This window comes from Pelobates fuscus, chromosome 6 (assembly GCF_036172605.1).
Source record: "Pelobates fuscus isolate aPelFus1 chromosome 6, aPelFus1.pri, whole genome shotgun sequence".
NCBI classification, from domain to species: Eukaryota; Metazoa; Chordata; class Amphibia; order Anura; family Pelobatidae; genus Pelobates; species Pelobates fuscus.
In genome coordinates, this window is record NC_086322.1 from 211,761,946 (window position 1) to 211,777,899 (window position 15,954).

General features: G+C 41.2%; 1 protein-coding gene across 1 annotated transcript in view; it reads right to left on the minus strand.

Moving 5' to 3' along the window:
• LOC134614676 (tyrosine-protein phosphatase non-receptor type 9-like) overlaps positions 1–12,646 on the minus strand; it is a 44,305-nt gene extending 31,659 nt beyond the window's left edge. The window contains exons 1-2 of the mRNA XM_063458709.1: positions 12,437–12,646; positions 1,112–1,252 (exon numbers count right to left, since the gene is read on the minus strand). Coding sequence (XP_063314779.1) covers positions 1,112–1,252; positions 12,437–12,472 — 177 coding nt within the window. The 5' untranslated portion in view covers positions 12,473–12,646. The remainder of the gene's footprint in view (positions 1–1,111; positions 1,253–12,436) is intronic.
• Positions 12,647–15,954: the final 3,308 nt, after the last annotated feature.

Consider the following 15,954-nt stretch of genomic DNA (forward strand, 5'->3'; position numbering starts at 1 on the left):
AACTAGCACTACAAAGCATCTCACAAGGCATACATGGGATACCTAGATCTAACTGACCTCTGGTTGCTTCAAATCTGCAAGTAAAAATGCAGCATCAGGGAAGAAAGGCTTCAGGTATGTGTATTTCCTTTGCTCTTTTCAGACGTACCACCATACACTATGTAGTTCACCCTAGCCACAGTTCCAATCATCAGATCAGATTAGCAGAGTTGCAGAATAAGCGAATTACAGCCATAATGCAGCTGCTGCATGTTTATTGACTGCAACCTCAGTTTTGTTAACAGGGCTGTGCACGGCATTTTACCACATGCATGCTGTTTGTACTCTTTCCCAGAGACAGAAGGGAAGAGTGCGCGGGGTGTGGGTCCACTGTGTGCAAAAGTTAACTAATCATGGTTACAAAATGCATTTGAGTAACACAAGGATTGTTTTCTGGGAATCGTCTCGGCAGTAAATGCTGGGTAAAGGACTACAGACTAATAGTATGTTATTATATCATGTCCGAATGAACGTCATTAGGAAGAGTCTCTAAAATGTATTACTATAATAGCCAATGTCTCAGACAGATTCTTGGCAGTCAATGCCTTTAATGTCGGACTTCTTATCTATCTAGAATATCTTTAAAATCTTGTGATCAGTAAGTTATAGTCTCCGGAATGGGAAATGCACTTGGTACTAGACGCAGGATTGTTCAAATAGCAGCAATGCATATTAGCAACACATGAAGAACATTGCATTACAATACTTTAACCCATTTTCATACCATCACACAGCAATGTAGAACTAACAGAATGAACAGAATAAGCGGCATTGAAAAGCAAAAGTTCTCTTTCGATTTACTACACACAGTATGGCTCCTTAACTGGTAACAACCATACAATCCACAAACACACACAAAATATGCCAGCCACATATTAAACTGTAGAAGATGCAAGTAAACCTCCAGGAACTAGAACGAGGGGAAAAAAAATCTATTAGCAAGTCCCGAGCAGAAGATGGTAATTAAAAATGTACTGTTTCAGTAAAACAGTAAGTCTCAATGACACAAAGCCAATATTCAGAAAGTAACCCAAAAAAAAACTGAATGAAGGAAATCACGTGCTGTACTTACCCTATATGCTTGAAATAAATCAATTGCTCTGGAAACATCAAACTTCCGAGCCATTAAAAATTTCACAGCGGTGTTTGGAGGCACTGAAACCAATTGTGGTTGTTCCCGGTTCTTCAGCTCAGCCAGAAATTCTTCAATTGACTATTATAAAAAGAAATGTAATGCCAAATATTTAACAGTCTTTCTAAAAGAATAAATATGCGGTTTTAAATTAAGTCATAAAACTATACTTTAAGATAGTTGACTTTTGGTTCCTTACCCCAAAAGACTCAGACTTTTAGAGGAGATGATACAAACTTAGGTTGTCTTTCTTTTTTATTCCGGTTTTATTACAGGGGTCACAGAAGATTGCAGCAAAGGAGTAAGAGAGAAAGTGTAATTCCTTCTGAACTAAACGTGTCTGACAGGTAAATAAATGACACACATATAGATTCCTTATTACTAAATTAGTATTTAAACTCAATTGCATGTCACCTGAGCTTTAAGCGCACAGCAGTGACAGAACTTGGGCTCCAAGCAGGTATATAGGGGGAAATGCATTATTGTCATATTCTAAAAAATAGTGAAAACCCCCAAGAGTGAGTCAATCACTGTGGGAACCAGCATGTGCATTCCACAAGTGACTGTTTCCCTTTGTCATCTTTGTACCACTTTGATATAACCACAATACATTAAAAGAAAATCATTGGTTGCTGCAAAGCCTTTGCTTCTCTGCTACCATAAGAAAGTGGTTAGAAACCTACATTAGTATAATTTTCATAAAACCCAAACAAATGTGAATATCCTTCATGCACAATATAGCAACATCCAGGTCATGTGGCAGGGAGAATTAACTAGCATTACTCATGCAAGTGAACGGAAAACACCAACAGCTTCCATTCACTTATTAGTCCTTTTTTTCCTAATAGAAATATACAACAGTGCTGACTGTATCTTTCAAGCAAATAAGAAAAGATAAGAATGCCAATGTACTTAAAGGGAAACTCCAGTGCCAGGAAAACAATCCGTTTTCCTGGCACTGCAGGTGCCCTCTCCCTCCCACCCTCCAATCCCCGGTTGCTAAAGGGGTGAAAACCCCTTCAGTAACTTACCTGAGGCAGCGACGATGTCCAATGTTGCTGCTTCTTCCTCCACCGCCGCTCCTCCCTGTGATTGCGTCGGCCGGTGGGCGAGACTGATCCCACCCACCGGCCGGGGAGACCTAATGCGCATGTGCGGCATTGCCGCGCATGCGCATTAGAGCTCCCCATAGGAAAGCATTGAAAATGCTTTTCAATGCTTTCCTATGGGGAAATGAGCAACGCTGGAGGTCCTCACACAGCGTGAGGACGTCCAGCGACGCTCTAGCACAGATTTTCTGTGCTATGATGCAGGAAGTGCCTTCTAGTGGCGGTCTAGTAGACAGCCACTAGAGGTGGAGTTAACCCTGCAAGGCAATTATTGCAGTTTATAAAAACTGCAATAATTACACTTGCAGGGTTAAGAGTAGTGGGAGTTGGCACCCAGACTCCCTAGTTATCACTAGGCTGTAATGTAAACACTGCATTTTCTCTGAAAATAGTGTTTACTACATAACTCATTAGGGGAGAATAATTCTACTTACTAGAAAATATACAATGAGCTGTAGTTGTTCTGGTGACTATACTGTCCCTTTAAGGGGTTTTAGGAAAAGGGACATTGAGCCTGCTCCTTCATTCATTGTTAAACCACTTTTGAGAAGTTTAACACTGAATGATGGTCCCTAGCTGCCCACTGCCTGCTCCCCACTGAAGGTATGGCAAAGGGGGAGGTTACACACTTCCTTCTAGCCGTACAGATTAATACCTAGAATAGGCACTGTGATAGGCTGAAAGTGATCAACTGACAGCCAACCAATTGCTGCTCAAACTAATGCGTTCTCATTAGCCCAGGCAGTACAGAGGGGATGAGCTGCTGGGGTAAATGGCACAGTTCTGCAGTAACCTGCATTCGGTTATTTAATGCATCACTGCTCTCCCTAGTGTTTAAAAAAAATATATATATATTTCCTTTTAAATCTTAATTTAAAAATAATAAAATACCTAGTTGAAATAACAGCTGTCCTTTAAGACCCAAGAAGAATCAAAGCCTGGGAATTTGCAAGAAATATATATATTTTTTTTAATTATTGCATTATTTCAGAAATTGGTTACAAATCCACACAAGCTTCTCTAACCTGCAATGAGGAAATAAAGTTCAGTAGATAAGCTCATGTGATGTGTTGTGTTAACCCATGCTAGATTTAAGCTCTATATGGTTTTATAGGTGCAGCAGGTATATACGGAAAAATAGGTAGAGATACTACAACGAACAAAACGCCTACAGCTCATTGCAGTAGTTATTTGTCAGGGCTGTGGAGTTTGAACACAAAAGTGTTTTTCCCCCGCCATCTCCTACATAAAGGCTCAATTTGGTAACAGTAAACTTACTACAATATAGCATTGGAGGATATGTACATTTACCAATTCCTTAAACAACTGGGTGCAAGCCAAGTTAGGCACCCAATACAAATAAATAACATCAAGTAACCAAGCTGCACACCACAACTATCTTACAAATTGTCAATACATTATGCCGTGCCCCTCCAAGCTCTGATATAGCAGTTTTACCAATCTGACACGCTATTTTCTAATATGAAGTCTTCATCTAATTATAAGTATTAAAGATAACTACCAGCAAGAATGAGTATTTCTTTACATTTAATAAAATCATGATTCAAATAGAGTATTGCTGACTAGTGATTCCTGTTGATCGATATTATATCTTATTTACTGTAATATTTGCAATCACTACCCTAAGGCTTTGAGATGCCAAATGAGGTATGGGGGCTTTTTAATCTGTACATTTACCTAATTATTACCAATTCCAATCAGGTGATTATTTGTACACTCATGGGTCACTATTAGGTAGTCTGCTCATGAATGCATGTGTGTGATAATTTATATGATAGTAACACCATGCAAAAAAACAGATATGGTCAAGTGGTTCAGTTTAAAATGTAGAAGAAACACCACGTTGAAAGGTGACATCACATGCCTAAAGTATTCAGCAAACCAGTAACTAAAGACATGCAATATAGATTCATAACTGGAGGCCAAATTCTACATAGCAACCAACACAATTTCATCAGTTCTTTACATACATTTGAGCTCAAGCAAGCATAACAGTAGGCCTAAAACGTACATTAATCTGTGCTGAGACAGCATCTTCTATTAGTCATTCAAACCTCAATTACTTACCCTTGCATTACTTGGTAAAATGCATGGCACATTTTAAGACGTAATTATTTTATTAAAGTTAAGACACTCATTGCATTAAGTGGAAGGAAACACAATAAAGCCACAGTTTTACAATGTCATCTTTTTTTTTTTTTTTACAATGTCCGCCCTTTGAAAGATGGCTCTAACCTACTTACACAAGAGTAAATCTAACGTGAAACACTGGAGAAATAATTTTGTGTGCTTTATTTTCCTTTTCTAGAGATTTTTCCAATGTGTGCCAAAATATTCCTCACTGCACATTTCCATTAATTTTGGATTACATTAATTTTGGATTACCGGTACTTTATTTTTTATTTTTTTTTTTATTTTTTTTTTTTACAAATTTGTCACTTAACCCCTTAAGGACCAAACTTCTGGAATAAAATGGAATAATGACGTGTCACACACGTCATGTGTCCTTAAGGGGTTAAAATGTGTGTTAAATAAAAAAAAGTACAAGTGTGCCTTTGTTATTTTTACAACACTGTCAGATTGGTGGATTTTCTGTAAATATATACACGCATCCATGTTCTTTTCTGTTTACAGGACATTCCAGACACCATAACTACTTCTATGCAATCAAGTTATGGTGCAAGGAAGGCCAGGTATATGTGTTATCTTAAATCAGTGATGGCTACCCTCGACACCATAAATAAATAGTTTCTGGACTACATTTCCCATGATGCTCAGCTAGCTTTTACAGCTAGCTGAGCATCATGGGAAATGTAGTCCAGAAACCATTTATGGTGTCAAGGTTTGCCATCACTGTCTTAAATGGACACTATAGTCACAAGAACAACTACAGCTTAATGTAGTTCTGGTGAGTATAGTTATTCCCTGCAAGAACATCAGGGACATTACAGCCTAGGGACTCATCCAGTGGCCACTCCTCATATGGCTACTAGAGGTGCTTCCTGGGGCAGTGTTGAACTTACATTCAGTGTCTCCAGCCTCTGCATTGAGACATTGACCTTTCCTCATAGAGATGCATTGATTCAATGCATCTCTATTAGGAGATGCTGATTGGGCAGGATGGCATTCTAAGGCAGGCTTCCCCAAACACTGGCCCTCCAGATGTTGCTGAACTACAACTCCCATGATTCTATGAATGAAATAGATAGGCTGAGAATCATGAGTTGTAGTTCAGCAACATTTGGAGGGCCAGAGTTTGGGGAAGCCTGCTCTAAGGGGTTAAATAACGAATGAATGTGACAAACTCTGGTTTTCCTCCACTTTTGCTGAAGGGCCAAGGCTTCATAGACTGAGAGATGCAGCTAATATTCTCTTTCTCTATTCTATTTCTTTTTCTGATGTTTAAATAATTATTTTTAAAAAAAACTTTTTTAAAGGATTGAGTCAATTTAAAGACAGATATTGGTTCCCTCACAGTGGTAAAAATTAAAGCACAACCCTTAGCTATTTGTGTGTAAATATTTAAATAGTTTTCCTTTAAAGTTATGTTGTACAATTTACAATGTGTGTTTCAATTTTTTATTTGACAATTGACACAGCACTTACAAACCATTTGAATGGATCTCATACTAAGCAGTGAAATGACAGTAGATATATGTTCACATATAAATGAAAGAGAATGCTGTAACAAGAGCCCAAAAGAGTGTTTAGAAGCTTTTGAAACAACCACAGACTGGGGTGTTTGAGGAAATCAAAATGAAAAGTAGACATTTTTTGAAACCATCCAATTGTGAACTGTGCTAATACAGTAAATAAGAGTAAGTTGCAGAGCTTAAAATGAACATTTGCAGAAGTGCGTCCTGTTTGTAAAGTATAAAAGCGCTGAGTTCAGGAAAAATCAGCACTTTTATAAAGTGTCATGGTTGCACCCTTCCAGTTGTCAGACTGCTGGGAGGTTGCATGTGCCCAAGTAAAAAGTGGAAGGCTATACTTCTCACAGAGAAGCATTAGATTCAATATTCTCTGTGAGAAGCATTGTACAGCTGGGTGATTGCTGCACATACACCCGGAATTCCAATTCCTCTCTAGTGATCTCTCAGCAGTGGACCATCTAACCACTGGATTAGAGATAAATGAATCCTTACTTACAGGACAGGGGTGAAAGAGGAACCAGGAGACTCCCCAAAAAATAAATGCATTTGTTTATAATGCCAGAGTGATCCTTTAAGAGGCACATATTTAGACTTCCATGCATAATCTACTGTACTACTAAAAATATTTAGACTTGCGAAAAAATATCCTGGCCTCTGACTCGTCCAACCAAAAAGTAGGATTTTTTTTTACTGGATTACTAAAGAGAACGTTCAAAACTCCATTGCTGTAGATTTTCTTACTGATCAAGGCCCAAATGCATCTTTCTTTCTTTTTGCAAGTATGAAGGACTATTATGTCCTTGGGTGCATTACACATTTGATTTATTTATTGTTACTACAAAATATATTTTATGTAAAATAAAAATTTTAAAAATTTATATTTTAAATAAAGTACACTTATTGTATTTTAGGGGAAAGTATGAAGAGAACACTCCATATACAAATTGGCCTTCCAAGAATAGATGCCGCTATAACAGCAAAAAGAGCACCAATTCCATATTGTAGGAACTATAATAGGAACACTGCACTCCTATTAGAAGCTAGCTGAGAGAAAAGTGTTTGACTCCCAGCTCAGAGCAGACCTGCCTCTAGAGACTGTCAGCAAGACTGCCACTTGATGCATATTTAAACCCTGCAATGTAGGCATTGCTGTATCTACTAAACAGCAATGTTTTAAACTAACGTACCACTGCATCCAGAGTTGTATGATTGCCTTTAGTGGTCTTTTAATGTAATTGATATAATTAGATACTTGACAATCAAGTGTCCACATAATTTACCTGTAGTGTGACTAATATAAGACACTAAATGGAACACAAATTAAGCTTTTCAAAGTGTAAGTGCACACTTGCATTTAATATTTTCCATAAATAAAATGACAATATTAAGTTAAAAATCACAGCAATTTAAAGGGATTCTATAGTGTTATGAATACAAATCTATATTCCTAACACTATAAGTGCACTTTAGCAGCACCCCCCCAGGCCCAAAAGGTTTTAAAAAAACAAAAAAGAATAGTTAATGTCCCTCGGAACAGGGTTGGTGATCCGGCACCTCTGATGTCTCCCGATGGGGAGGATGGGATCTAATGCCCATGTGCAACGAGCGCATTAGGCCTTCCCCCATAAGCAAACATCGACTAAAGAAATACTTTCCTATGGGGTTTTCACAGATGCTGGATGTCGTCACGCAGAGCATGAGGACGTCTTGCTTTCGTTTAAGGAACTCAAAGTCCCTTAGAAGTCTAATAGCGCCTCTAGTGGATAGACAGCCACTTGAGGCAGTCTTAGTGCTGCAAAGTAATCATTGCAGGACTAACTGGGACAGGGACACTGCACCCAGACCACTTCAAAAAGATGTAGTGGTCTGGGTGCCTATAGTGTCCCTTTTTCAAACCTGAAGTTTGCTTCTTCCACACAGCACAGTGCCCTGAATTGTACAAAGTGACCACTTTATGACTCCAAACTGGGACTCCAAAATTCTTAGCATGCAGGTACACGCTAGGAGTAGTAAGTGGGTTCTCATCTCTTAATTTGGGAAAGGAAAACGCTTTTAGAAAAGGAATCGCAATAAGGCCCATGAAGTGGAAAAATCTTAAGTTACTTTTTCTTTATACATTTCCTATCAGATAGAAGAGCACAATGCAGTATCCCAAAACTTAAAGCTCCATAAGAAAATTTGGCAACATTGGGTAAAATAAAGAAAGAAAGAAATTGAGCTATTCCCAAGGAGTTCCCTCTTAATACTGCTGCCAATTTTCAACACATCTTAGACAATCATTCTCTCCCGTCCTTTTCCAAAAAGGCTGTGATTGATAGTTTTGTTTTTTTATATGTATGGCTCTGGTTTTGTCAGTGTTTACAATTAAAGTTTGAACGTTTTAAACAATCTACAGGAAAAAAAAAAAAATCCCACAATGGAGATAATGATCCTGAAGTGTTTGTATTAAAAGGGTTATATTCAGCAGCCCATTTAGAGCCACACCATCAATTCACATATTACAGTTAAACAAGAAATCACAAGTAAATCTGGTGTAATAAATGCACCAGGACAATACATTAAAGGTTTTGAAGAGCTACTTTGCCAATCTGTTACACATGCTCGAGGTCAGCAGCAATGTAGCCCTGTCTAACAACCCTAAGAGAAGCAGGTGTAAATCCAAAAGAGGAATTGTGGACTAAAAACAGTACTAAACATTGCCCCCTTGACCCTTTGTCTCAATGAGTTGCACTGTTAGCCAAGTATGTTTGGTGCCTTAATAGAAACTCACTAAGCCCCTCCCCAATCGCACTATTGCAATGAATGTTTAATGAGAACAGAAGTGTAAGCAGTAAAACATTTTACCCTCTAAATAATCACAAAAAAAAATAAAACAAATGTACGGTAAACACAGCAAAGATTAGCCATTGTAAAGTGTACCTATCATGGTTCACACCAGTTAGCTTTACATTACAAAGCATTACACTGTAGCTATGCAATATGATAGCAAATGTATTGGATTTTACTGTAAAGCTATTTAAATAAAGTCCCTCCCCACCTGCCAATCAATTGTCGGGACAGACATCTCGATGCAAGTGGAAATGGATGTTTGAGGACTGAGTAAAAAGGAAAGTAGGGGAACCCTTCCTGCTCTCTGTCACCAATGTCCCCCTAGCAAGCATTTCATTATGCAGACAGCGATCGCACCATCAGGGAATACCCTGCTTGGGGGATGTGTCCCCAAGCAGGATCAGTCAAGTAAGGGGGTTGGTGGGAGCAGAAAGTGGATTTACAATAGTGTAAAATCCATAGACCTCAGAGAATGCCGGCTCTTAAATTGAGGAGAAGGTAAGTACCAAATCAATCAAATAGGTCATAGTTTAATGGTAAATATTATAGTTGTTGCTATATATGATTAGCTGAAATTAGTATGACAAGTTTACTTTAACAACTTAACTTAGGAGAAACGAGTATAACCCAGAATGTGAGCAAGACTCAATTTAACGATTACCACACATGAGCTAAATGGACAGTCACTTGACTTTCATTCATATAGCTAAAATGAAACAAGAAGCAAAAGCAATACAATAAACCATAGTTACTGACAGTAAAGGGATATTCCAAACTTAATATGATAATGTGTTTTCACTGCATTATAAAAGCTTACCCTTTGGTTTTCTGTACTATTAAGGAAGTGATTTTATAAATTTCATTCAGTGGGAAAAGTACTAAGCATGCAAGTGTGATTGCAATGCTACCCAAAGCTATGTACTGCATCAGGGATTGAACTCAATTCAGGGAAAGCATATTGTAGCATTATTGTGCATGGCAATAAGACTGTACTTTCAATAGTCCTTTATCTTTTGAAAAACAGAGCTTGTCAATAAATAACTTGTGCAGAGAGTTGGTTGTGGGCAGCAGAGCCTGCGGCTCTATATCCATTTTGGACAGCCATCTTGGAGGAAGCATGTTTTTTTAGGTGAAAGGGCTACACTACGCACTATCACAACAAAGCATTTCTCCATAGATGGTGCAGCGTAAAGAACTGCAACAGAGTTTACTTAAGAAAAAAAAAAGAAAGAAAAAATCACTCCATCCACTCCAGCTCTAAACCACCCGCTCTAGTTTGTCAGTCAGGCAACTGAAATGCACAGCACTAGCTATCTAACCCAAATGTTGTCCAAATTGGGCACATACAACTTATGCTTGAACTGAGCGGTATGGAAACTGATAGTAGCAGTGAAATGGCTAGATCAGTTCTGAGAAATTCCATTAATGGTGGCAGGATCGGCATACGGATTCTGCAGCTACTTCACCAGACCTGAAAGGAGCCTTGGTGCCCTGCAGGGACCAAGGTAAGAAGACAAACCATTGCAAAATGGATTATCCCATAACTGGTGAACAGGGCCAGGATACTCATAGCATCATAACCCCTGGAGCAATCTGTAGTGTTTATGATGCTTGGAGTAACCTTTTCAGGTTCTAACTTATATAGATTATAGTTGTAAAATGTAATTTGTAACCATTAATGTTCCCCCAATTGGCACCTTATAAATAATAACATATCAATAAACATACACCTGCAAGTGCGTCCTTTGTATTGCTTAAATGGACACTATAGTCACCAGAACAACTACAGCTTAATCTAGTTGTTCTGGTGAGTATAATCATTGCCTTCGGGCATTTTCATGCAAACACTGCATTTTCAGAGAAAAGGCAGTGATTACATTGCCCCTAGAGGCCCCTCCAAGTGGCCACTCCTCAGATGGCCACTGGAGGTGCTTCCTGGCTCAGTGCAGCACAGTAGGCAGCTCTGCATGTGGACGCTGAATTTTCCTCATAGAGAAGCATTGACTCAATGCATCTCTATGAAGAGGTGGTGATTGGCCAAAACGGCATTTGGCCCCATCCTTGACGATTTTAGGCAATCCAATGAGCAGAGTTTTAATTCCTTTTAAGGGGGAGCAAGCCACCTAAATGGTGGGTTTAACACTATAGGGTCAGGAATACTTTTTTGTGTTCCTGACCCTATAGTGTTCCTTTAAATAGTGTTTTGTTAATTGTTAGACACGGTTATTTGTATACACAAATTACTTGGGATATCAATAAATAATGATCTTCACATACATATTAGTGTATACATACTATACACACACACACACACACTAAATACAAAAAAGAACATTAGTGACTGTTTTACATCTATTCAAATGTGTTTTAGCTGGCACAAACAAACCAAATGTCCTTTAATCTATGTCCAAACTAATCGATCCATCCAGGATTTTACCTGCGGAGACTCCACAGGTATATCCAGGACGTATCGATTAATTTGTAACGTAGATAATGAGGCATTTGACTCATTGGTACTTGCAAAAAGTCTAATGCTTACCACAACACTTACTGAAATAGTTGTAAACTTAAAACTAAAACAGGCAAGCATTAGGTATAGCACGGATGGAGAATCTCTTCCAATCAGAAAATACATTGGCCTTTATTTTGCAATTCACATTAAAACTCAGAATAATTCAGTGTCATTAGCGAGCCCACTGGTAGACATGGAGTCCAGCCAGATACCCAAATCAGACCCAGCTCAAACCGGGTGTCCCTCTCCCTCCCCGGGCTCTCCCACCGGGTGTCCCTCTCCCTCCCCGGGCTCTCCCACCGGGTGTCACTCTCCCTCCCCGGGCTCTCCCACCGGGTGTCACTCTCCCTCCCCGGGCTCTCCCACCGGGTGTCACTCTCCCTCCCCGGGCTCTCCCACCGGGTGTCACTCTCCCTCCCCGGGCTCTCACACCGGGTGTCACTCTCCCTCCCCGGGCTCTCACACCGGGTGTCACTCTCCCTCCCCGGGCTCTCACACCGGGTGTCACTCTCCCTCCCCGGGCTCTCACACCGGGTGTCACTCTCCCTCCCCGGGCTCTCACACCGGGTGTCACTCTCCCTCCCCGGGCTCTCACACCGGGTGTCACTCTCCCTCCCCGGGCTCTCACACCGGGTGTCACTCTCCCTCCCCGGGCTCTCACACCGGGTGTCACTCTCCCTCCCCGGGCTCTCACACCGGGTGTCACTCCCTCCCCGGGCTCTCACACCGGGTGTCACTCTCCCTCCCCGGGCTCTCACACCGGGTGTCACTCTCCCTCCCCGGGCTCTCACACCGGGTGTCACTCTCCCTCCCCGGGCTCTCACACCGGGTGTCACTCTCCCTCCCCGGGCTCTCACACCGGGTGTCACTCTCCCTCTCAGGGCTCTCACACCGGGTGTCACTCTCCCTCTCAGGGCTCTCACACCGGGTGTCACTCTCCCTCTCAGGGCTCTCACACCGGGTGTCACTCTCCCTCTCAGGGCTCTCACACCGGGTGTCACTCTCCCTCTCAGGGCTCTCACACCGGGTGTCACTCTCCCTCCCCGGGCTCTCACATGTTACAGGATGGAGGCTCTCTATCAGGGTTTATTATTATTATTATTATTTACAGCCGTGAATCAATCTCCTTCTCCAGTCTCACCCGTTCCTCTTGGGCCGTTAGCTGTTTCTCCGCCATCTTGCTTCGCGCCCCCCGGTTCTCCGGCACATCCGGGCTCCTCCCGCGGCTCGAGCTCTGCCTCTCCGATGGGCCCTGCTGCAAACCAGCGCACCGTGCGGCCCGAGCACCGACGTCACAGCGACAGCCCCTCAGCGCGCGCCCCGTCCTCTGCCCTCCTCCCTTTGGACCAAGAGGGAGGCGAGGCCGTGACGCTGCCAGTCCCCGACCTGCCCGCACACAGCCAGGGAGGGGCCGCGGCCGCCATCTTTGATTTGGGAAAATGGGAACGCATTCCATCCGCTCGCCGTGGAATAAAACACAGACAGACACAGCGAACGGCGAACAGATTGTAAAGTTATGGTACCTACCGATATCCACCGAGTTAGTTATGGAGCAGATCGACCCCGAGATGTAGGCGAGCTCTGCCCCGATATAAATATAATGTGAGCAGATTCCATCCACAAACTCATCGCATCCTCTATGGGGCAATCAGAGCGATCCAATAACCATACTGCAGAAAGTGACCCTGCTAAACATCAGAATGTTAGGATTTTAGCCCAAATCCCTCTTTTCTATCCGAATGTCCTTATTTAATCCCTAGCAGGCCTCCAAATTGGCAGATAGGGTTTCTAGAGCCACCAGTTTATTTCCTGTATATATATATAAATAATAAAGAATGTATTCCAAGATTTGCACTCCATCTATTAGTGTATATATATGTGTGTGTGTATATATTATGAAAAGTGCTGCCATAAAATCTGTAGCATTTACATACTGTGTATGAATTTTACAAACTTCCTGACAAAAAGTTTAATAATCTAGTGTGAATTCCTACTTGAGTCCATTTTAAAGGGACACTAAGCGCCAAAACAAGGTTGGCTTAAAGGGACACTATAGTTACCAAAACAACATTATTATAATGTTACAGTTATGGTGTATAGATAATGCCTCTGCAGTCTCACTGCTGGAATTTCTGCCATTTAGGAGTTAAATCACTTTGTCTATGCAGCCCTAGGCACACCCAACTGCATGTGCCTTTCACAGCCTTTATAAACACTTCCTGTAAAGCAAGATCTAATGTTTATGCTCCCTTTACTGCACAGTCGGGGGATAAAAACTTCTAAAGTAAGTTAAAGGGACACTAGGCAACCAGACCACTTCATCTAATTGACGTGATCTGGGTGCTGTGACCCTTTTGCATTTAGTGCTACAATGTAAAACAGAACTGCAATGTTTACATCTCAGCTCTAAGTCTGCCCTCTGTGGCTGTCTACCAGACAGCCACTGGGAGTGCTTCCGGAATCCAAACGTACTTTTGGTACGTTATCTGACGCTAGACGTCCTCACGAACCTCCAGTGTCATATTTTCCCCATAGGAAACCATTGAATAATGCTTTTCTATGGGGAGGTCTAATGCGCATAAGGTCTCCCCGTCAGCGTGGGTGGAGCCTGACCCAGTGCAGAGGGACATCGGCTCTGGATTCAAGTAAGTGGCTGGAGGGGATTTAGCCCCGAGGGGGGACCTATTAATCCTATAGTGCCAGGAAAATGGCTTTGTTTTCCTTGCACCATAAGATCCCTTTAACATCTGATTAAAAATGAAACCATTTTTTTCATGTAGACTGTTTGAGTCACAGGTAGGGGAGGTGTGGCTAGGACAGGAACAAAATTGATTTAACACCTAAATGACAGAAAATTGAGCAATGAGACTTCAGAGGTATGATCTACACAGCTATGTACTAAACTGCTTCATTAAGCTTTGGTGACTGTAGTGTCCCTTTAAGTGTAATTTCCCTGCCAAGTATCTGCTCCTTGTTGTGTGTGACCCAGATTGTTTCACCTAACCCTTGTCTGTACCTGAAGTATTTTTATTGCACAGCCCAGTCTGACTACACCCCACATGTCCTAGCCAAAAGTATATAAATATATTATCTATCATCTGACGTACAGTCCAGTCATTTTGCAATATCTATAGTATTACTATTTACTATTCAAGCCAAGTCAGTCCAATTCCACAATTAAATTCAAGTTCATCCAGTTCCAGATCCCTATGAAATCAGTTCCTCCAAAGATGTCTGTCAAATCTTTCGAGTTCCTGATTCTATTCAAGCCAGTCCTGTTCAAGATTTCTCTTTCAGATCTAATTCTTGCCACTTCTGCCTTCAGGTTTGCCTGTCCAGTGGGTTGTCAGTACACTCAGCTTTGTTCAACAGTTTGACAAATATTGCCAATATTTAACTTCCTACAAGTTGAATTCCATCTCCATCCTTACCTCTTCTCTGACTCCTGTGCTCTGAGTTCCGTGTGTAATTCAAACTTGGCATAGCTCTGCTTCTTTCAGTAGGCAGTGGAATGCATGTGTCAACAGCTAAGTGCTTATCCTGAAGGCAATGGAGGTTAGTTGTTAAGGTGGCAAGCCTACCAGCATGTTTCTGTAATGGTTATTTAGCTCAGAATGGTCAACCAATACCTAGTCACATATTGTGAAGGGCAGACTGTAGATTGAATTGGTAGAGGCAGTATAATCACTCAGCCAACAGAGCCTATGACAAACCTTTACCTAATACTGTGTAATAGAACAGAAACCAAATAGAGTTACCTATCCCAAATCCCTATGCATGTTTAAGTGGTTTAGTGGTGTTTCGGAGACTATGGTGAGGCCTAATAGAAAGGGGGGATTCCATCATAAGAGGTGTGGAGATGGACAATGGTGGACTTGTGAGATATCTTCCCGGAGCAACTGCTCACAGAGACAGGAGACGTATCTGTAATATTGTTAAGCGAGCAAAGCAGGAAGGGGAATTGAATGTACTTGTCCATCTAGGGACAAATGACTTGGCTTGCAATGAGGTTTCATAGGTAAAGGAAGTTTTTAGTGTTTTTGCCAATGATTTACTGCAGGTTGTTTCCACACTGTAAGGTTCTGCCTGTGCATAATACTCAGAATGACAGGCGGATGCGTATTAGGGACTTTAACTTGTAGCTTGGTGAATGGTGTCGGGAGCAAGAATTTGGCTTTATTTCTCATGGTAGCTCTGTTTGGAATGGAAATAAACTGTACAAAAAAGATGGTTTGCATCTTTCTCAAAAGGGAACAACTGTTCTCAGTGAGCAGTTCAGAGGTTTTGCTAGGATGTATTTAAACTAGGGCGGGGTGGGGGGCAAAAGGATGATAAAACATCAATGCAATTGCCCCCCAAAACAAGGACAGAAGGTGCCTGTAGCAAGTGTGTTAAAAAAAATTATAAGCTTAGAGTCATGTCTACAAATGCTCACAGTTTAGGGAATAAGATCCATGAACTTGTGGCAATAATGGCAACTGATAATGTAGATTTAGTCGCTGTTACTGAGACATGGTATAATGAGAAAAATGACTGGGACATAGCAATACCAGGGTACTCTTTATATAGAAAAGACAGGGAAGGCAAGAAAGGTGGCCATGTATGTGAAGGATAGCATAAAATCTAGCCTAATAAAAGTTAGTGAGGTGAACATAGAAT